Source organism: Schistocerca cancellata, unplaced genomic scaffold (genome assembly GCF_023864275.1).
Source record: "Schistocerca cancellata isolate TAMUIC-IGC-003103 unplaced genomic scaffold, iqSchCanc2.1 HiC_scaffold_732, whole genome shotgun sequence".
NCBI lineage: Eukaryota > Metazoa > Arthropoda > Insecta > Orthoptera > Acrididae > Schistocerca > Schistocerca cancellata.
The window spans coordinates 5,162,895-5,186,119 of NW_026046743.1; the positions used below are offsets into that span (position 1 = coordinate 5,162,895).

General features: G+C 44.1%; 1 protein-coding gene across 1 annotated transcript in view; it reads left to right on the forward strand.

Annotated features, from left to right (window-relative positions):
* The window catches only part of LOC126141640 (uncharacterized), a 448,638-nt gene extending 430,383 nt beyond the window's left edge, over positions 1 to 18,255 (forward strand). The window contains exons 3-4 of the mRNA XM_049915277.1: positions 1,343 to 1,557; positions 18,029 to 18,255. Of these exons, the coding sequence (XP_049771234.1) occupies positions 1,343 to 1,557; positions 18,029 to 18,255 (442 nt within the window). The remainder of the gene's footprint in view (positions 1 to 1,342; positions 1,558 to 18,028) is intronic.
* The last annotated feature ends 4,970 nt before the right edge of the window (positions 18,256 to 23,225 follow it).

The following is a 23,225-nucleotide window of genomic DNA, read 5'->3' on the forward strand; positions in this document are numbered from 1 at the left end:
TAGGGAAATCACGGAAAACCTAAATCAGGATGGCCGGACGCGGAATCGAACCATCGTCCTCCCGAATGCGAGTCCAGTGTCTAACCACTGCGCCACCTCGCTCGGTCCCGTAAGTTGTCCTCGGCTTTTCACCCAATTTAAAGCAAAAATAAATGGCATACCGTTGCGCGATATTATGCGGTTCCATTTCCGTGACGAGAGACACAAACACGTGTTAACTTATTACAGCACTACTCACGACTGAGCAGTTGCATCGACGTGCCGCTTGGACTAGAAGCAGCTTGTAAACCAAGGTCAAAGATAATGTGCCTAAGCAATCCCTAGGGGTTGCCACATCTTGCAAAGAAAATCAATCCCGGTTCACCCTTTCGTGCACCGGATCCAACACTCTCTTCAGCAGCTGGTGAACGTCGGTTCTCCGGTTAGCTTTATGTGGGTTCCTGGCCGTGTCGGTATCCCTGGGAACGAAGCTGCAGATGCAGCGGCCAAGGCTGCGGTCCTCCAGCCTCGGACAGCTTCTTGTTGTGTCCCTTCGTCAGATTGTAGCAGGGTCATTTGTCGGCGCATTTTATCGCTGTGGCATGCCGATTGGGCTGCACTTACAGACAACAAGCTTCGGGCCTTGAAACCTCTTCCCGTGGCTTGGACGTCCTCCTCCCGCCCTTCTCGGCGGGAGGAGGTCGTTTTGGCCCGGTTACGGATTGGACACTGCCGGTTCAGCCATCGCCATCTGCTGACGGCTGCGCCGGCGCCGTTCTGCCCATGTGGGCAATTGCTGACAGTCCACCACATTTTAACGTCCTGCCCGGATTTTAACACACTGCGTCTTGATCGTGGCCTGCCCTGTAGTCTAGATGCCATTTTAGCGGATGACCCACGAGCAGCTGCTCGCGTTCTTCATTTTATCAACTTGACCAACCTCTCTAAGGACCTTTGATTATGCTGTTTTTTTTTTAATCCTATGCCTGTCAGTCTGTCTTTTATCGTGTTTTCCCTTTTAGTTGCTGTTTTAAACTTGTGCCTGGCGGTGCATTCCTAACGTAGTCTGGGCGCTAATGACCATTGAAGTTTTGCGCCCTAAACCGCTAAAAAAAAAACATTACTTCATTGTCGCACCTCGTATAGGGGCTGAACCAAGAATACTCCAAGATATCCCACAACAAAGTCGGGATTTTTTCAAGTGAAACTCGCCGAGAAGCATAAAATGTGTTGCATTACTTATTAAATACCACTGGTAATTTGATGTTTGTTGCGCGGTGTTGCAATTGTAGTGGCCAGCACTGTATGTGTAGATGTAGATGTAGATTTGGGATGCTGAGCAGGGCGCCCCGTGTGCCTGCAGGTGCGAGCCGCCGCAGGAGTGGGGCGGGCCGTGGTCGCTGCGCAGCCTGCTGCTGGAGCCGCAGCCCGCAGCTGGAGACGGCGCTGGAGCTGGAGCTGGAGCTGGAGCGTCGGTGCGCGCCACGCTGGTGACGCACGTGTACGCGGACGACTGGTGCGCGCTGCCCCTCTACTCGGTCGCCGTGGTCGCCACGCTGCTCCACGAGCGCCGCCAGGGTGAGCCGCGGGTCCCGGAGTCGTTGCTCGCTAGTCCTGTGTGGTGTGCGTACTGTAAGACCCTCGATACACACACCATCAGGTTATTTGACTTGTCGCTCTAAAAGTAGGCGAGTGTCAGCAACATGTCTCGTGGTCTTATCGTCGCGTGTTCATCTTCTGCCGTTAGGTTGCAACCTCCCCCTCACTTATCGACCTTAATGACAGTGAAAAATTAAACCGCATGTACCTAATTGAAATTTGGGAAAAGCTATCGTCACCGAAGTTAATTAGTCGGTAAAGATGGAGGAAAGGGTTACGTCTAAATGAAAGGAAAAATGCAAATGAAACTGGTGGACATTAATTTTGAAAAGGGGTAAAGTTAATAGAGAAAGTAAATGTGCGGCCATTACGTCAACAATTAACTAGCGGTAATTAGATATTTGAGATTTGGGGGAAATTACGGTCGCCAGTCCTAAGGACAATTACTATAGTAACTGAAAAAGAAAGGTTATTACACATATAATTAGCACTAGAAGCGTGGCAACTGAAGGTTGACACGTGCAGTGTGAAAACTGAAAGTTTGTCAGAAGTAATAAATTTCGCTACACTCTGACTTAATTTAGCAAAAGAATTAATAAAACAGGAAAATCGAAAGTTAATTTAGTGACTGAAGTTAACAGTGAGCTTTCTTTCAGAAGCACATCGAAATTCAGTAAAATACAGTTAGTCTTGGATTACCTCAACAATCATTTCAAAAGCTACTTGAATCTACGCAATTTAGAAATAAGAGATTTAACTTTGAACTTGAATTAAATGATTCTGAACAATTAACAATAGTAAAATTTAGTACGTACCAAGCTGAGCTGCAGTCACAGGTAAGCTGAAATACGGTAACAAAACTCGCACTCTTAATTTGTGCTTGTGTAATCTAGATATCGTAGCCAGCTATGAATACCTTAACTGAACTTTGAAATTAAAGCAGCGAAATCGAATGTGGCTGGCGTTTGAATTTCAACGACACTCGGGTTCATTCCGGAAAACGAAGGGACCCTGCTTGGTAATGCAATTGGGACAATGAGCAACAAAGATTCACGCTAAGTTGCTGTAATTTTGTGATGCAACAATTTTAAAAGTTTGAAAAGCTGAGGTCTGCCATACAGTTCTAAAAATTTACGTGCTTCCAGTCTTCCTTGTTGGTTGATTGAAGGTTTGAAGCCGTCGATCGAGGAGGTGGCGACAGTCACTCATTGTCGGCCGTTGCTGTTGCAGAAGCTGGATGTTGGCGCGCCTTCTTCTCGACACGGTCACCAGACGAAACGGGCTCTTGATGTGCGCCAGCTAATGCTTCCCGTCCGCGACACCGTGTCAGAAACTAACGTAGCAAGTCGAGCGCAATTACATTCTGCCAAACCCCGAAAGCGCGGCAACTCGCGGCAGCGTCACACAACACACCTGCTCCACTGCACCACCCCAGCCAGACTTCCTCTGCTCAGCCCATGCTCCACGCGACAGAGTTAACACTACCAAAGATCCTAAACACTTTCGTTCTTCACACGACCTATCGATGTAATCGTTCGATAGCAGTTTTCCCTATGCAAAACCCAGCGTAAAAATACAAATAATATTTACGAAACAAACAAATTATACATCGACATAAATGCATAAATATATATATACAAATAGTAAAACAATTCCAATATGTAAAGACACAGAAATGTCATATATTCAGGTAACAAAAATAAGGAAAACAAATTTATAGTACAATAGATGGAAATAGGAGGATATGCATTTCCGGTGTTACAAGGTCAGACGATAGAAATTCCACTTGCACGCTTAGAGTAGCAGATTGATGGTGACCAACTTTAAACAGAACTTGATTAATTTTCACACACATTTATTAAAAATAATAACAAGCATAAAATTACTTAACTTGGTTCTGGATGGTATTTACAATTGCAAACTGAAGTTCCTTTGGTATTGGTACGTTAATCTTATTTTCACATATATCTCTGATACTTGCCAAAAATGTCTATACATTTATCTTCATGGCTATATACAGGAATATGGTAATCTTATTAGCCACAGACTGAAACTTGACTATAGACTGGTACAGACAAATGTAGAATTCATACAGACTGGTACAGACTAATGCAGACTTGTACCGACTGGTGCAGACAAATGCAGACTGACTGATCGGAGGTCTGTACACTCGTTATAATACCTCGCGCATTCATGTATCAGTGCGCGAGTGTGATCTGTGAGGAGAAAAGGTTCTACGTTAGCAGAAATCTCCGTGGCTGCGTTATATATTAATACGCAGTTAGGCAGAAGCAGAATTTGGTCCGTCTCTATGGCAGCGCCATCTCGTAGTGCGGAGACGGACGAGCACTGCGCTTGCGCTGTTGTGCTTAGCGGGGCGCGCTCTAGTGGGAAAGTTGTGTACGCGCTGACTACGCGGACCTATGTACACAACATTTTGCGTGTCATCCCAGTCGAGTGTTAAAGGGCATACAGTAGTACTCGGTCTCTAGCGGTGCAGATGTCGCGGTGCGGGAGGGGACAAAGGTAGTGATGTGGGCTCCCATGCCGACGTGGGAGCACGGTAAGAGAGATACAGTGTGTAGCGACCAGGCAAAACTATTTTCGTTCAGCCACCACTGTGCATTGTTTCATCACTCTGGCACGACGCTCATCAAATTAGAACACATGAAATATTACTGCACTTTATTACAGTCAGTTCCACAAGTAAGTGTACGCTGTTATCTGTCTGAAATAAAAGGCACTATTATAAATAGCTTGGCATCTTAGCCGTTTCTCCGGTAAATCATCCACGTTTCCAGCCCCTAAATATCGTTTGACCCACTTTGCAACGATTGTATTCGACTTTCTAAGAATTTTAGCAGCAGCTCCATATGAAAGCTTTGGTCCCTGTGGATGATTTACGTGGAGCACTGTCTCGTTACACTTCAGATACTCGTATTTTGCACTTATTGTAAACTGAAACCGACAAAAAAGTGGAAATGAGCGTTTGGCGTCATTGTCCGGGAGGAGCCTTGTGGGGCAGGTCCGGCCACCTCGGTGCAGGTCTTACTACATTCGACGCCACATTGGGCGACCTGCGCTTCGGATGGGGATGAAATGATAATGAAGACAACACAACACCCAGTCCCTGACCGGAGAAAATCTCCGAGGCAGCCGGGAATCGAACCTGGGCCCGTAGGACGGCAATCCATCACGCTGACCACTCAGGTATCAGGGCGGAATAACCAACAAAACAAAACAGTCAATTCTCACAGTGTTCATCTATACACTGTGCGAAATCGCACTGATTACAGATTCGGGAGCACTACCAGAGATGTCACTCCAGATGTTACATTGAAAATTATGGCGTTCACTTTCTTGTGGATCTGACTGTACATAAATACATAGAAGATTTATTTGACATTGATATACTTTTTCTCCACTGGAGTACCGGATAACTGACAAATGTCATGGATTAGCAAAGCATCACTTGATGCACTAACTAACTAACAGTTCTGTTGCAGTACGACATTCCATATTTGACTAAACAATTCCAACGGAAACTTTAACTATCACGTTGGTCATATGTTAAGATGCTGACTCCTTCAGATGAGACCACGAACTGGGGCAGAGCTCTCACTGACTCATCTCTATATTGGCCTCAGTGTGAGGATGCCGCTATGGTGTATTCAAGTGCCCTCTCGTATGTCGTTGTGGACTGCAGCGAGATCACGCTAATGTCTGTGGTACGGTTTGCGTTGCCAACTTTAGTGTGGCAAAGCGATGTCAGTACGATACAACACGGCGCTAGAGCAGTGGTCGCCAAACTTAGGAAACTTCTGAGCTACCGTATCGTTCTTATATCCCACTTTGAGCTGCCACAATATACTAGGACAGGGACAAGAACTTAAAAAAAATTAACATTTGTTTGTTGCCTAGAAACTTACATTTGTAGTCGGTGTTCTGGACAAACGCTTCTGAATCGCACGTTCACTACTTTTATGACTCTTTTCATTGCATCGTTCGTACTTAAAACTTCCCACACAGAGAATGCTAGTGTATTGCAAAATGGCAAGACGGAAATTTCATACAGCTGTTTGCCTTTACGACCCAGGGCTAACAATCCCTTCTCTCCTCCTGTCATAGCCAGAGCTCCATCAGTTGCTAAGCCCACGAACTCTTTACAGAAATTTTTTCAGAGTTTACAAGATCTTTAAATACTGAAAAAAATGGGCTGCCCCGTAGACGCTTCTGTTAGTTGTATAATCTTTACCAGCTCCTCTTTTATTTCTAATTTTTCTTGGAAAACGGCAAACTGAGCCGCATTAACTGTATCAGTCGATTAGTCCAGTTGGAGAGAAAAAACAGCTGCAGCGATCGGAATCAGTTTTATGTTGTGAAATAACGTCAGAACTGGTAACCTCAACCATACTCATTATTGTATTCGCAGAAAGCTGTACAGTTTCAATAGCAAACATTACCTCAGTTTCATTTTTGAAACTATCAACTGAAGCAGTTTTGATTAATTCACCGTCTTTGTAAGATTTCTTATTCTGTGCAGTAATTTTTGAAGCTCTAAATGATGCCTTAGTTGCTGCTTTATTCTTGTCTGGCAGTTTAAAAAAAAATCGATTACAGAGTATTAAGTTTGGATTTTAGCTGCCTCAGCTTTTTTCTCTACAGCAGGATCGAGTGGGAAATCCTGTTCAATCCTTGATGAACACTTCAAAAGTTACATTCTACGTTCCCTTTGTTCCCATCTGATCCACTTGCACAGCAGAGGCAGTACATTTGTCCTTTACCTGGGTGAAGAAGTAATCAGTTTCCCACTCTAAATGAAAGTGACAAGTTTTTTGGTGTTTTGCGTGAAAGTTCCATCGTTAGAACAAACCTAACTTAATAACAATGCGTAAATCAAACGATGCACGTTATCAAATGTCTGATATAAACTCGAGAAACATAACATACACAACTTCACACGTATACAGTCAATTACTAGGCTGAGAAAGTAGCATCCTATGACTATAATATCAAAGAATCACTCATACAAATACCTGTGTGTAACAATTTGTAGGGATATGAAATTGAATGATCACATAGGTTCAGTTGTGGGTAAAGCAGTTGGTAGACTTCGGTTTATTGGTAGAATGCTGGGGAAATGCACTCAGTCTACTAAAGACATTCCTTACAAATCACTCGTGCAACCCCTCCTAACATATTGCTCAAGTGTGTGGGACCGATAGCAGGGGATATTGAACGTATACAGAGGAGGACAGCACGAATGGTGACAGGTATGTTTAATCCATGGGAAAGTGTCACAGAGATACTGAAGGAAGTCAAGTGGCAGACTCTTGAAGACAGACGTAAACTACCCCTAAAAAGTCTGTCAACAAAGTTTCAATAATCGGCTTTAAATAATCACTCTACGGATATGCTACATCCTCCTACGTGTCTGTCACACAGGGTTCGTGAAGATAGAATTTGAATAATTACTGCACGCACACGGGCACTCAAACAATCATTCTTCCCACGCCAAGAAACCCTAATAACTGGTGCAGTGGTACGTTCCCTCTGCCATGCACCTCAAACTGGTTTGCAGGGCATCGGTGGAAATGAAGATGTAGAATCTTGATTGACAATGGCAGGTCTGCGGGAGAAACAAACAGTTGCCGTCGTGACAACGGTCTGGCGTCTGAGCCCAGCGGAGCAATCCAGAATGACCAACCTGGGCGTCACCGCTATTTACCGAAAGTCTCCCCGTAAACTAGCAGTAGATCTTGTTCTACAACTTAAGCCTCCACACGAACCCCTGTCTCACAGAACTTCTATGCCACAGCTAGCGATTCTTTAAATGATCGTAATAACAGGTTATTACAGGACAACCAATAATTCGACAAGTCAACCATTTATTATTAAAAACACAATGAGTTACAGGATTATGCTGAAATTACAGAAGAAAGAGCGATTTATTTTCACCTGACTTTATTTATTCCTCTTGTTGTTGTGTTAAAATTAGCTTCTTTGATAATAACACAGCGGGGTTTACGAAATTTAATTACATTGACATTCTAATGCAGTTGCAACTACGACAGAATCCCGAAACAGTCCGTCATTAAGCAAGCAATTGAGAACAAGTCAGGTCAGTAGTTTATGCTCAGTACAAAAATTAATGCGTGATTCCTTCACTTATCTTGCCTCAAACCCATACTAAGTCTCATTTGATCGTCCATCGATGGACCTTAAGATAATTACATTATTTCATTGAAAACTCTGTAGTTGTTCTTATATCACAGTAGATAAGAAAGTTTTGCATGTTAACTCTATGGCAGAATACTCTCTGCTTTGCCTGGTACCATGAGCCAAAGACTCATTTCGATGTCTTGATCCTTTCATGAGATATGAGAGATGTTGCGAATATTTCACTTTCACTCGATCCTTTGCACACGCGAGTGGAAGTGAATGCACTACATACACTGTATTTCCTAGTGACTGAAGATAGACAGATATCGTCTCAAGTTTAAAAAAAATCAATATGGTGTGTACATTTTGTGTACAGCAATGTGTAGCCTAAGTCTACCAAACGTAAAATTATACTGACCCCTATTTTTCATTACAAACTATTCGAATTTTGTGCAGAGCTGTTACTACGTATAGAAATATCAGTCACTATGACCACTATTGAAATTATAAGTTGCAGTGCAGCCAGCAGGTGCAAGCCTGCATTCCCACAGTGTGGCCGACCGAGGTGGAAAGAGAATCTTTCGGTCATAACAGACGGAACTCACAACTCGGTGGGCGACAATGAACTGAGAATGCCGTCCCTTCGCAACAGAGGGCTGCAATTGAGCAGTGATAGGGTGACTAGATGCAGACATAAAAAAGAGGACAAATAGCTTCAAAAATGGAAGACAAAATTAGAAAAAAGGGCACACACGAAAACATACGCTCAAATATAATAAATGAATGAATTAATAGACATAACATGCACTCCTTAACTTTTATTGGTACTTCTCTGCAGATCCAATTTTCTGTAGAAGTGTAGGCTTGCTTAGCAAATAGTATAAAAAGATACACAGTAAATTTCTTTTAAATTATGCTGGACCATGAACGTGCCTTTAACAGATTCAAGATTCAACCTATTCCCGTCATTAGTCCACTGTGTTGTAATGAGCGAAAACACTCTTCCTGCATTTGCATTGGTCTTGATACATTGAAAATATATTCGGCAAGTCTTAATAATTCTTAATGAAAATCAACACACTCACTTTCAGAAAAATACTTGGCCCATTTTTTTACTACTAGATAACCGACTAAGTTCAGGATCATTACTATTTTGTTTTAGAAATTGCCTAAAATTACAGAATTGTTCAAAACATTTTACATCCTCAGTTTCAAAAGCTGCAAATTCATCTCGCAAATGCAAAAGGCTATTTGCAGCATCACTGTAGTTAACATCTTTTTTAATAAACACGCATGTGAAACAAGAAAAGTAGTCAAACACATAGAGCCATCGTTTTAAATGTTCATGGCACGATTTATACAGCAACATAGCTTCCTCCATTAAAAGCTTAACTTCTTTATCAAAGTCACACACCGAATCAACGGAAAGACTGTCAACAAACAGCAAATCACACTCATACATGAGTACTAAGTGCACGACATGGTATCTAAAATCCGAAGCCAAGACAATGTGAATTTGGAACTGGAAATAATGAAAGGAAATTTTAAATAACCGATACATGCACTGGCTTATGGATCGATCTATGATCTGTAGTGAAAAATCGATAAAATCGACTATCCTACTGCCATCTGTAGATAAGGTATATAAGAAATGAGCAATAGAACGGGAATGATTGCAAATATAATGTTATTACGCTCAACTTTGCGTCAACATTGCATCAACGTTACGGACGCCTTCTGACAGCAATGTCCGCAACTCGTGGTCTTGCGGTAGTGTTATCGCTTCCCGCGCAAAGGGTCCCGGGTTCGATTCCCGGCGGGGTTAGGGTCCCCTGCATTGTCTCCTACGCTTCTCGGAGTATGGGACCTCATGATCATCATCTGGCAGTAATACGTGTCACATGTAGGACGTGTTGAGTAGCGCTTATCTCGGCTGACTCCGGCTTCACATTGCGAGAAGGAGAATAACCTAAAAATAGACCCGGACCCCAGACAAACAGATAAAAAGGACAACATGTCTGGATTTATCCTGACGTCTGGTCACCGTACCCGGTGCTGAGGACGAGGATGTGTTTCTGTACAGTCAGTTAGTCACGTGTTCCATTGATCAATCGTACGGTAACCGTTATGATGTGGAATGTATGAAGCGCATAAGAAATGCACACATGAATTAAGGGCTTTCTTTTAAGCTTAAAATTTTTATTATCTAACCCATTCCTTTAATGACACAAAATGGATACATTATACCTATAGATTTATTTATTCCTGTGCGAGAAGTCATCTATGATATAGAAGGAGTTGTCGAGGAGATATGATTTCAATTTATTTTAAACTATTACTGCTATCTGTCAGACATTTTATTTCATATGGTAATTTATGGAAAAGTTTCACAGCAGCACATTTTATCCCTTTCCGTGCCAAAGATAGGTTAAGTAGAGTATAGTGAGAGTCTTCCTTTCTTGTGGTAATATAATCATGAATATCACTGTTGTTTTTAAACTGGTCCATGTTGTTGAGAACAACTTTCTTTACTGAGTAAACGTACTGTGAAGCTGTTGTAAGAATTCCTAACCTTTTAAACAGATGCCTGTAAGATGTGTGACAATGAGCCCCACACATTATTCTAATCACTTTCTTTTAAGCAGTGAATACTTTTTGCCTAAGTGTTGAGTTACCCCTAAATATTAATATGTATGACATCAGAGAGTGAAAATATGCAAAATATGTTAGTCTGCTAATTTCTATATCCTCAAAATTAGCAGTTATTCTGAGTGCAAATGCTGCTGAAACTATTCGCTTTAGGAGATCCAAAATATGAGTTTTCCAGTTACAATTTTCATCTACATGTACACACAAAAACTTAGTATGCTCTACCCTGACTACTGACTTCTGTTGATGTGTTATATTTATTGAAGGAACTGTACTGCTTGCAGTAGAAAATTGGATGTACTGTGATTTTTCAAAGTCCAGAGCAAGTCCATTCACAAAAACCCAATCAATAACTTTTCCAAAGGCATTATTTGGATCGCTTTTTATTGGAGTTTCTTTTACTGAATTAATGACGATGCTTGTATCATCAGCAAACAGTGTCAGTTTAGCTTCTTATTTCAGATAAGAATGGAGGTCATTCATATATATATCAATAACAGAAGGGGACCCATGATCGAGCCCTGTGGAACACCTAACGTAATTTCACCCCAGTTAGTTGAAGTGGGAAACTGCCTTAAATCACATAAACCATGTAAAGAAACTGTTCTGTAGATATGACTTAAACCACTCGTATGCTTTTCCATTTATACCATAGAATTGTAATCTCTGTAATGTAATGTCATGGTCCACACAATCAAACGCTTTGGATGAGTCACAGAAAATTCCTGTTTTTGACACTTTACTATTTAAAGGCACTATTATGTTGGCAGTGAAATTGTATATTGCTGCCGGCCGGAGTGGCCGAGTGGTTCTAGGCGCTACAGTCCGGAACCGCGCGACCGCTACGGTCGTAGGTTCGAATCCTGCCTCGGGCATGGAGTGTGTGTTGTCCTTAGGTTAATTAGGTTTAAGTAGTTCTAAGTACTAGGGCACTGATGACCTTAGCAGTTAAGTCCCATAGTGCTCACAGCCATTTTTTGTATATTGCTGTCTCAGTGGAAGAGCATGTTTGAAATCCAAACTGTGATTTACTAAGTATCCCATTACTGCTGAGATGGCTAACCACTCTTGAGTACAATACTTTGTCGATGATTTTTTGAAAATGCTTTAAGCAGAGGTCAAGTTATCTTGGATAAGCTCAACAGGGAAGTTATTGTTTCCAAACTATAATAACAATGTGGTGGCTCACACTGTAGGCATCATGTGGCTTTTTGCAGATGACGATTGCAGCATTTTTTGCTCTAGGAACCAGTCTTTATTCCTACAGAATACCGGTCATTTTCCGTGTTCCACTGTCCGTGTTAGACTCTGATAAAACATATACCGCACTAGACTAATTTGAGACTGCTCTGTGGATTGAGCACGTAAAATTCCACTTTAAATATCATTTTCTTTGGGATGGGAAACAAACTGACGCCTTCTGCCAGTACTACATGTCACGTGAAGGACGTATGGAGTAGTATATATCTGGGCTGACTCCAGCTAAGGATTGCAAAAACGAAATTGCAAATATCTGCTGAAACACCAGAGAAAATGCGACCGACGGCTCTTATGACGAATACCCAGTATTTTTAAATTAATTAAAAGATTGGAAGAATACATTCATTACTTTCTAAATAAATTACCTTGCCAAATAATATTCTATATTTATACACACAAATCGAATTCTTTATTTTGACAGTTATAAAGATAACATTTCATTCAATATCTGTTATGGTATCTTTATGGTGACTTCTGTTTTATATGTTCTACCGACTGTATCGTTATTTCAGCCTTCTTATACACCATATTATAAATGTGTATGTATGACATCTTGTGTTCGTGATGGGAGCACTTCATGATTTAATGAATCTGTTTACGATCAATGCAAATATTGTATGCGAATCTTGGGTCTTTGTGCATGTGTATGATTGTGTATCAAATATTGCATGGTTCCTGAGTGGGTCGTTTGCAAATACCACAAAGAAATCGAAATAAAAGGAAACAAAACATGCGTGATCTTGATGTACAGCCCATGACAGCAGTCGTATTGTAAAGATTAGTCTGCAGTGATTCATTGTTGAGACTCATTGCCACAGTTTTCTTTATTGTGAACCCTTTTTGGCAGTCTTTTTCAGAGTCTTGTACAAAGAATCCCGTCTGAATCTGGGTTTGATTCAAGATAAATATAAAGCTGAAAGTTGGGCCATCTGCTGTGTTGCTGTAAAACTTGATTTATGTGGACCAAGCAAAGCTGCACCTGTGCTAAAGTAAAAACTAAAACTAAACTAAACTGCACCTGAACAGGCCATAAAAGCCCAACGGTACCGACCGGCTACCGTGTCATCCTCAGCCTACAGGAATCACTGGATGTGGATATGGAGGTGCGTGATGTCAGCGCACCAGTCTCCTGGCCGTACTTAAGTTTACGAGACAAGAGTCACTACTTCTCAGTCAAGTAGCTCCTCAGTTTGCCTCACAAGGGCTGAGTGTACCCCACTTGCCAGTAGCTCCTAGCAGGCGGGATGGTCACTCAACCAAGTGCTAGACCAAGGCATAGATTTTGGAATCACATGTTTTTTACCTATGCAGTTGTTCTCAAATGATTGCAAGAAACTACCTCGTAAAAGTCTAAAAGTCTTTGACCCTTTCAAATTTTGTAGTCTCACCTCGCAGTTTGATGATGTAGTGGTTATATTTTCATTATTTGTCATATTTATTACAATATTTCAAAGTTAAGTACCTCACTGCCTATTGTTTGGGGACTCTGCAGTGAAAGAAGACTGAAGTGCAATCTCAGGGAACCGAAAACTGGTAATCTGTAATTGTCAATTTCTGTTTTAAATTCATCCTTCAAAACTCCACAGAAGTATTTGAAAAAGGTATAAAGACATTTCTGAATCCCTTTCCATCCTTTATTTTCAAAGTTTCAAGAAGATTGTGCCAGTTTCTGTTTCTTTCTTTAAGAAGCTCAAGCATCCATCAATGTTCATCAGCATTGCTGCTACTTTTCGATTGGTGCACTTTAAGTTATACATTGCTCCACACAGAATGTAACTAACACACCAAAACACTTTTTTATTGTATAAGGCCTATATCTCTTTCTCAGCGGTAGATATTCGTTTACCAGTGCTGTGTATAATTTCAGAGTGTCCAAACAAATAATATCTCTAAAACATTAAGATGTGTCCAAACTGGGCATGCTATGCCAAACACATTCCACCTATTGTCGATATATCAAAGGAAGGGAACATTTGCATACACCCAGTTTAAGTAGGCTTGTGTCACACGGTGCAGAACTGTGCTTCAAAAGAATGCTGCCATTCACCCCTTAACCCTAGACAGCAATGGCATAGTTTTCACAGTTGCAGTGAATCTCAATTCATCATTGTTCAACTAATTTGCATGCAATATTTCTAAATTACCAGGTGATTATAATTAAATTTTCCCTATTTGACATGTTATAACACAAAAACTAGTTACTGCACAAGTACCAAACTTGGTAGCATTAGCGTCCAGAGTATGGTGTGCATGATCTCCGTGCATCACAGTGCCACCATCCAGTTCCAACTATGGCCACCAGGTGACATGACCAGTCATCATGATTCACGGTCTCACCCACCTGACAGTCGCAGTGCACTTGTTGACGTGTCAACATGAGCTTGGACAAAAGGAGCAGGGCATTATTGGTGCAGCTCTATTATCAAAACAACAGTAATACTGCAGCTGTACTTCAAGAATTTTACTGGCTGAATGGATTACAGAAGGGCCCTCTTTCTCCACCTGCTGTGCAGAGCATGATGAAGAAGTTTGAATCAACTGGTGAACTCGGCTCGCTCTGGGAGGAGGCCAATGACCAGCTGCGCCACAGGTGGTTGGTGAAATCGCTGTTGCTATGGCATACAACACTGTGTGCAATTCCCGATCGTCAGGTGATGCACATGCTGTGTCACAACATTTGAACATCCCATGGTCCACTGTATAGGAAGTGCTTCTCAAACAGTATCTGTACGAGATCCATGCCGTACAGCAGCTTGTACCACAGGATGCGCAATTACATACTGACTTTGTTCTCCACATTCTCGCAAGGACTGAAGTTGATGACGGCAGACAAAACTCATTTTTCTCCGACATGTGAGGTGAACACACAGTATTGCTGAGTGTGGGGATCTTCACCTCCAGTCACTGTGCGTGAAGTTCCTTTGTATGGTGAACATATCACCATACGGTGTGGCTTTACGGCTACATTCATCATTGGCCCATTCTTTTTTGAACAGATTGGCGCTGAAGGACAAAAGACGTGCAGTGTGACTGGTCAGTGTTACTGTGATATGTTTTGGCAGCATGGCATACCTGCCCTACAGGAGAGAGATTCATTGAAGTGAACAGTTTTCATGCAAGATAGGGCCTCGCCACACATTGGTTGTGAAGTTCACCTGCATCTCTGTAACATATTTGGAAATGATCGAACTATCAGCCGATCGTTTCCAAATGCTTGGCCAGCATGATCACCTGATCTCAGTCCCTGTGATTTCCGGTTGTGGGGCTACCTGAAGGACAGGGTTTACCAGGGGAACATTCACGCATGTGCTGATCTGAAGTGCAGCATATCAATAGAGATAGCAAGCATACCTATGGACATGCTTTGTTCTGCTGCACAGAATGGAATCCTATGCTTTCAGACTCTTGTAGACACTGATGGGTTCCATATTGAGCCCCTTTCTGTAGCAGTAATGGTACTGGTATGTAATGGTACGATGTATCGAAGCAGCACATTAATAGTGCTTCATCTGAATTGAGTCTGCACTATTTCTGTTCGCCATGTCCTTGACATTAATGCTACCAAGATTGGTTCTCATACAGTAATTAGTTTCCGTGTTGTAATGTGCTATATAGGGAAAGTTTAATTACACTCCTGGAAATTGAAATAAGAACACCGTGAATTCATTGTCCCAGGAAGGGGAAACTTTATTGACACATTCCTGGGGTCAGATACATCACATGATCACACTGACAGAACCACAGGCTCATAGACACAGGCAACAGAGCATGCACAATGTCGGCACTAGTACGGTGTATATCCACCTTTCGCAGCAATGCAGGCTGCTGTTCTCCCATGGAGACGATCGTAGAGATGCTGGATGTATTCCTGTGGAACGGCTTGCCATGCCATTTCCACCTGGCGCCTCAGTTGGACCAGCGTTCGTGCTGGACGTGCAGACCGCGTGAGACGACGCTTCATCCAGTCCCAAACATGCTCAATGGGGGACAGATCCGGAGATCTTGCTGGCTAGGGTAGTTGACTTACACCTTCTAGAGCACGTTGGGTGGCACGGGATACATGCGGACGTGCATTGTCCTGTTGGAACAGCAAGTTCCCTTGCCGGTCTAGGAATGGTAGAAAGATGGGTTCGATGACGGTTTGGATGTACCGTGCACTATTCAGTGTCCCCTCGACGATCACCAGTGGTGTACGGCCAGTGTAGGAGATCGCTCCCCACACCATGATGCCAGGTGTTGGCCCTGTGTGCCTCGGTCGTATGCAGTCCTGATTGTGGCGCTCACCTGCACGGCGCCAAACACGCATACGACCATCATTGGCACCAAGGCAGAAGCGACTCTCATCGCTGAAGACGACACGTCTCCATTCGTCCCTCCATTCACGCCTGTCGCGACACCACTGGAGGCGGGCTGCACGATGTTGGGGAGTGAGCGGAAGACGGCCTAACGGTGTGCGGGACCGTAGCCCAGCTTCATGGAGACGGTTGCAAATCGTCCTCGCCGATACCCCAGGAGCAACAGTGTCCCTAATTTGCTGGGAAGTGGCGGTGCGGTCCCCTACCGCACTGCGTAGGATCCTACGGTCTTGGCGTGCATCCGTGCGTCGCTGCGGTCCGGTCCCAGGTCGACGGGCACGTGCACCTTCCGCCGACCACTGGCAACAACATCGATGTACTGTGGAGACCTCACGCCCCACGTGTTGAGCAATTCGGCGGTACGTCCACCCGGCCTCCCTCATGCCCACTATACGCCCTCGCTCAAAGTCCGTCAACTGCACATACGGTTCACGTCCACGCTGTCGCGGCATGCTACCAGTGTTAAAGACTGCGATGGAGCTCCGTATGCCACGGCAAACTGGCTGACACTGACGGCGGCGGTGCACAAATGCTGCGCAGCTAGCGCCATTCGACGGCCAACACCGTGGTTCCTGGTGTGTCCGCTGTGCCGTGCGTGTGATCATTGCTTGTACAGCCCTCTCGCAGTGTCCGGAGCAAGTATGGTGGGTCTGACACACCGGTGTCAATGTGTTCTTTTTTCTATTTCCAGGAGTGTATAACCACCTGGTATATACACAAACGTTCCTCATCAGTCCCTGTATTAGTGAAACTTTTTTCATGGAACTGTAGTGGATGACTTCAATTTAGCAATGGATAGAAGAAAGTGTCTGTGTGTGTGTGTGAGAGAGAGGGGGGGAGAGAGAGAGAGGGATAGAGAGAGAGAGAGAGAGATAGAGAGAGAAGAGAGAGAGAGAGAGAGAGAGAGAGAGAGAGAGAGAGTATGCATCCATGTTAAATTATCGACATTCTATACAAGGTGTTACAAAAAGGTTCGGCCAAACTTTCAGGAAACATTCCTCACACACAAATAAAGAAAAGATGTTATGTGGACATGTGTCCGGAAACGCTTAATTTCCATGTTAGAGCTCATTTTAGTTTCGTCCACCTACGCTCAATGGAGCACGTTATCATGATTTCATACGGGATACTCTACCTGTGCTGCTAGAACATGTGCCTTTACAAGTATGACACAACATGTGGTTCATGCACGATTGAGCTCCTGCACATTTCAGTCGAAGTGTTCGTACGCTTCTCAACAACAGATTTGATGACCGATGGATTGGTAGAGGCGGACCAATTCCATGGCCTCCACGCTCTCCTGACCTCAACCCTCTTGACTTTCATTTATGGGGGCATTTGTAAGCTCTTGTCCCGGTACCAAATGTAGAGACTGTTCGTGCTCCCATTGTGGACGGCTGTGACACAATACGCCATTCTCCAGGGCTGCATCAGCGCATCAGGGATTCCATGCGACAGAGGGTGGATGCATGTATCCTCGCTAACGGAGGACATTTTGAACATTTCCTGTAACAAAGTGTTTGAAGTCACGCTGGTACGTTCTGTTGCTGTGTGTTTCCATTCCATGATTAATGCGGTTTGAAGAGAAGTAATAAAATGAGCTCTAACATGTAAAGTAAGCATTTCCGGACACATGTCCACATAACATATTTTCTTTCTTTGTGTGTGAGGAATGTTCAAATGGTTCAAATGGCTCTGAGCACTATGGGACTTAACATCTATGGCCATCAGTCCCCTAAAACTTAGAACTACTTAAACCTAACTAACCTAAGGACAGCACACAACACCCAGCCATCACGAGGCAGAGAAAATCCCTGACCCCGCCGGGAATCGAACCCGGGGACCCGGGAGTGGGAAGCGAGAACGCTACCGCACGACCACGAAATGCGGGCTGTGAGGAATGTTTCCTGAAAGTTTGGCCGTACCTTTTTGTAACACCCTGTATATCTCTATATCACTAGCCATATTACTGTACTGTACAAAACCATCAACAGGTGACTAATTGTTATAACGATGCGTTGCAGGAGATGAGGGAGATGGCGAGTGGTCCGTGCGCATAGACGGCGCCACCGGCTGCGGCCACAGCTGGGAGGGCGTGCGGCGCGTCCTGGGGCTGTGCTGCGCATGCGCTTTCGGCAGGCACGCCAAGCCGCATCGCGAGCTGTCCCTCTACTCCAGGGGGCAGCAGCAGCGTGGCCAGGGCGGCGGCGAGCGCGACAACGTCGCCTCCAGGAGGCACGCGGGTCAGTAGCGCGCTGCAGTGCGGCACTCACCACTTTTGTCTCGCATTTATTTGACCTGCAGCTGTCCTGATATTCAGACGATCACCTATATTCTACATTGCTGGCCATTAAAATTGCTACACCAAGAAGAAATGCAGACGAAAAACGGCTTTTCATTGGACAAATATACTAGAACTGACATTTGACGACGTTTTCACGCGATTTGGGTGCATAGGTCCTGAGAAATCAGTACCCAGAACAACCACCTCTAGCCGCAATAACTGCCTTGATACGCCTGGGCATTGAGTCAAACAGAGCTTGGATGGCGTGTACAGGTACAGCTGCCCATGCAGCTTCAACACGATACCACAGTTAATCAAGAGTAGTGACTGGCGTATTGTGACGAGCCAGTTGCTCGGCCACCATTGACCAGACGTTTTCAATTGGTGAGAGATCTGGAGAATGTGCTGGCCAGGACAGCAGTAGAACATTTTCTGTATCCAGAAAGCCCCATACAGGACCTGCAACATGCCGTCATGCATTATCCTGCTGAAATGTAGAGTTTTGCAGGGATCGAATGAAGGGTAGAACCTCGGGTCGTGACACATCTGAAATGTAACGTCCACTGTTCAAAGTGCCGTCAATGCGAACAAGAGGTGACCGAGAGGTGTAACCAATGGCACCCCATACCATCAAGCCGGGTGATACGCCAGTATGGCGATGACGAATACGTGCTTCCAATCTACGTTCACCGCGATGTCGCCAAACACGGATGCGACCATCATGATGCTGTAAACAGAACCTGGATTCATCTGAAAAAATGACGTTTTACCATTCGTGCACCCAGATTCGTCGTTGAGTACACCATCGCAGGCGCTCCTGTCTGTGATGCATCGTCAAGGGTAACCGCAGCCATGGTCTCCAAGCTGATAGTCTGTGCTGCTGCAAACGTCGTCGAACTGTTCGTGCAGATGGCTGTTGTCTTGCAAACGTCTCCATCTGATGACTCAAGGAGCGAGACGTGGCTGCACGATCCGTTACAGCCATGCAGATAAGTTGCCTGTCATCTCGACTGCTAGTGATGCGAGGCCGTTGGGATCCAGCACGGCGTTCCGTATTACCCTCCTGAACCCATCGATTCCATATTCTGCTAACAGTCATTGGATCTCGACCAACGCGAGCAGCAATGTCATACGATAAACCGCAATCGCGATAGGCTACAATCCGACATTTATCAAAGTCGGAAACATGATGGTACGCATTTCTCCTCCTTACACGAGGCATCACAATAACGTTTCTCCAGGCAACGCCGGTCAACTCCTGTTTGTGTATGAGAAATCGGTTGGAAACTTTCCTCATGTTAGCACGTTGTAGGTGTCGCCACTGGCGCCAAACTTGTGTGAATGCTCTGAAAAGCTAATCATTTGCATATCACAGCATCTTCTTCTTGTGGGTTAAATTTCGCGTCTGTAGCACGTCATCTCCGTGGTGTAGCAATTTTAATGGCCAATAGTGTATATGGCTTCAAATTGTGTATACATTTGATGTCAACTGAAACTACTACAAGTTTGTTGTTACTTAAGTTGGCCATCAGACCAGCTTAGTTTTTTAGTTCAGTCACGATTTTTGTACCTCTGTCCCGATTTTTCTCAAAGGGAATTCCAGACGCTTATTTCCATCAGATTTAACAATTATCAACTCTTTTACCCGAAGTATGAGGGGTGTTCAATAAGTAATGAAACACTTTTTTTCTGAAAGCAGATTGGATTTTTCGAGGATTCCAGTATGCCATATAAATACTCACTCTTCTGGCTATACGACCCTATTTCTCAATATAATCTCCATTCAGTATGACGGCCTTTTGGCATCTAATTGGGAGGCCTAATGTAAGTCTGCTGGTCGACATTGGAGCCAACGTATTGCTCCTTCAGTAATGTCCCCACGATCCACAAAAAACTGTCAGTATCTGCTCATAACAGCCAAGCGATTCTGTGCAGATGGTCTTTCCATTGCTTTTTACAGTCGTCTGTTACGTGGTGAGGAACATAGACAGGACACCCTCTGAGTACCTCAGCTAGTAGGTGTGTGCGTGTGTCAACACTACAAACAGAGATGTCCAGTTGAGCAGCGGGGTGTTTGATTGTGAGCCATCGATCACCGCGAATGAGAGTGTCCACACGTTCCAACAGTCCAGGAATCACAGCTGTGTGCAGCTGGCTGGCACACAGGAGATCAGACTGGTTTGTGTGACTTTGTTGCGACGATGACAGACGCCTCTTCCAACAACTAATTGTGTTTTTGTTTTCACTGCCAGGTCGTTGTAGACAATCTGCAAGCGCCTATGAATATCTGCATTGCTCTGGTTCTCAGTGACAGCTCCATGCTTGAAACAAACCTCCATTACAGACATCATTTTGAAGGCTATGTATAGGGTCGCCACCTAATGGAACTTCATGAAACTATAGGGACTGTAGTGGGAATACTCCACAATGTCCCAAAATAAATTCCTTATTTTTCCAACCGAAATAAGCCAAGAAAAAAAATGTGCTGCATTCGTTGTTCAACTCCCCTTGTAGATGTTCATTTCTCCTGCATTTGTATGTTTCATTATTACTTCTAGTTAAATTGGTGACAGTAGTTGACAAGGAGATTCTGCTCTTACTAAAGACTACCCACTTACATTGTTGTGTAAAAGGCGCAAAGGTGGCTTTACCACTATATGTTATCTCTAAAGTCGACATTGTACCACATGTATTGTGTGCCCCTTCAGCGAACAACTGCAAAAATAATTTCCATTCGTCAAAGACAGATCTTCATATTCAAAAGGAAAAAATAAGATGCAGCATGTGTGCTTCTAGTTTCTCAATAAGACAATGGATGTGTAGACTAAATTATCCTGTACTGTTGGGCGTGTGTAGAAATTAAAACCCAGGGTAAACAATGCATAACAGATTTATTGGTGTATTCATTAACGCAAATCTCCTTGCTGGAGTTCGATTCACGCAAAGCAAATTAAAGTGACTTGCTAGTTCTGGTCTTAACAAGAGAGACAACAGATGATTAACTTGTACAAGGCCAAAACTTAAATAATCGAAAATTCAAGCATGGATTCACTGGGAATCTCTTAAAGTTAATAACACAATACAGCGAGAGCCCAAATACTAATGTCGATAATAGTTCACTGTGTGGACGCCAAGTCTCGTCATAGCTCGAAGATGGACACTGGCAACCCCTTGTAATGACGAGTCCTGCAGTTTAGCAGCGGATTACGACTGGGCAGCACAGTGATTCCAGGAAAGTCTGTGAATTGAAAAACCATGGTAGCAGTCGGTGCATTTGCCCAGAGAGCTGATCAGGAATGAACTCGCCTGGCACCATGGGGCACGATCATAAATGGAGGTTCCATGATATTGATGGAACTCTTTGTGCACATGTGACCCTGCATAAGCAAATAGGTCTGTGAGACTGGCAAACTCTTATGCCGATCTTGCTGCCATCTCTTGGCCAGGTGGGCACTTGACGTTTCTGCACTAGCGCTTGTTGCAGTGACCCCTGCAACTCGTGGTGTACGCACCCGCGAAGTGCTGGTGTAATGTGGGAGGGTGAAGAACTCCTACACGTGTCTCATTTTTGGGCAGCCGACCTACACACAGCATTCGTTTCTCCGCCGCCCCCCCCCCCCCTCCCTCATGGAAAAGACAGCGATGTTATCTTTGTGGAAATTGATGACGCAGGCTTCTTCTTTCCTAAACGATACCACGCCATTGGGAGGTGTAGGGTGAGTAGTTGTCGCTGCATATGTCTGGGTGATGCAGCCCAGGTTGTCACAGTTGTGGTCCAGTGGCCGTGTTCATAGGACGGAATCCTGGAACCACCCTGAGGCTGGTGTCAGCAGACCCAAAGTGGTTGGGGCAGGTGAGGAGTGAACTGTTGAGAAGGAACCTGCAAGGATAACAAAATCAGTAACAGATATACAGGGTGTTTCAAAAATGACCGGTATATTTGAAACGGCAATAAAAACTAAACGAGCAGCGATAGAAATACACCGTTTGTTGCAATATGCTTGGGACAACAATACATTTTCAGGCAGACAAACTTTCGAAATTACAGTAATTACAATTTTCAACAACAGATGGCGCTGCGGTCTGGGAAACTCTATAGTACGATATTTTCCACATATCCACCATGCGTAGCAATAATATGGCGTAGTCTCTGAATGAAATTACCCGAAACCTTTGACAACGTGTCTGGCGGAATGGCTTCACATGCAGATGAGATGTACTGCTTCAGCTGTTCAATTGTTTCTGGATTCTGGCGGTACACCTGGTCTTTCAAGAGTCCCCACAGAAAGAAGTCACAGGGGTTCATGTCTGGCGAATAGGGAGGCCAATCCACGCCGCCTCCTGTATGTTTCGGATAGCCCAAAGCAATCACACAATCATCGAAATATTCATTCAGGAAATTAAAGACGTCTGCCGTGCGATGTGGCCGGGCACCATCTTGCATAAACCACGAGGTGTTCGCAGTGTCGTCTAAGGCAGTTTGTACCGCCACAAATTCACGAAGAATGTCCAGATAGCGTGATGCAGTAATCGTTTCGGATCTGAAAAATGGACCAATGATTCCTTTGGAAGAAATGGCGGCCCAGACCAGTACTTTTTGAGGATGCAGGGACGATGGGACTGCAACATGGGGCTTTTCGGTTCCCCATATGCGCTAGTTCTGTTTATTGACGAAGCCGTCCAGGTAAAAATAAGCTTCGTCAGTAAACCAAATGCTGCCCACATGCATATCGCCGTCATCAATCCTGTGCACTATATCGTTAGCGAATGTCTCTCGTGCAGCAATGGTAGCGGCGCTGAGGGGTTGCCGCGTTTCAATTTTGTATGGATAGAGGTGTAAACTCTGGCGCATGAGACGATACGTGGACGTTGGCGTCATTTGGACCGCAGCTGCAACATGGCAAACGGAAACCCGAGGCCGCTGTCGGATCACCTGC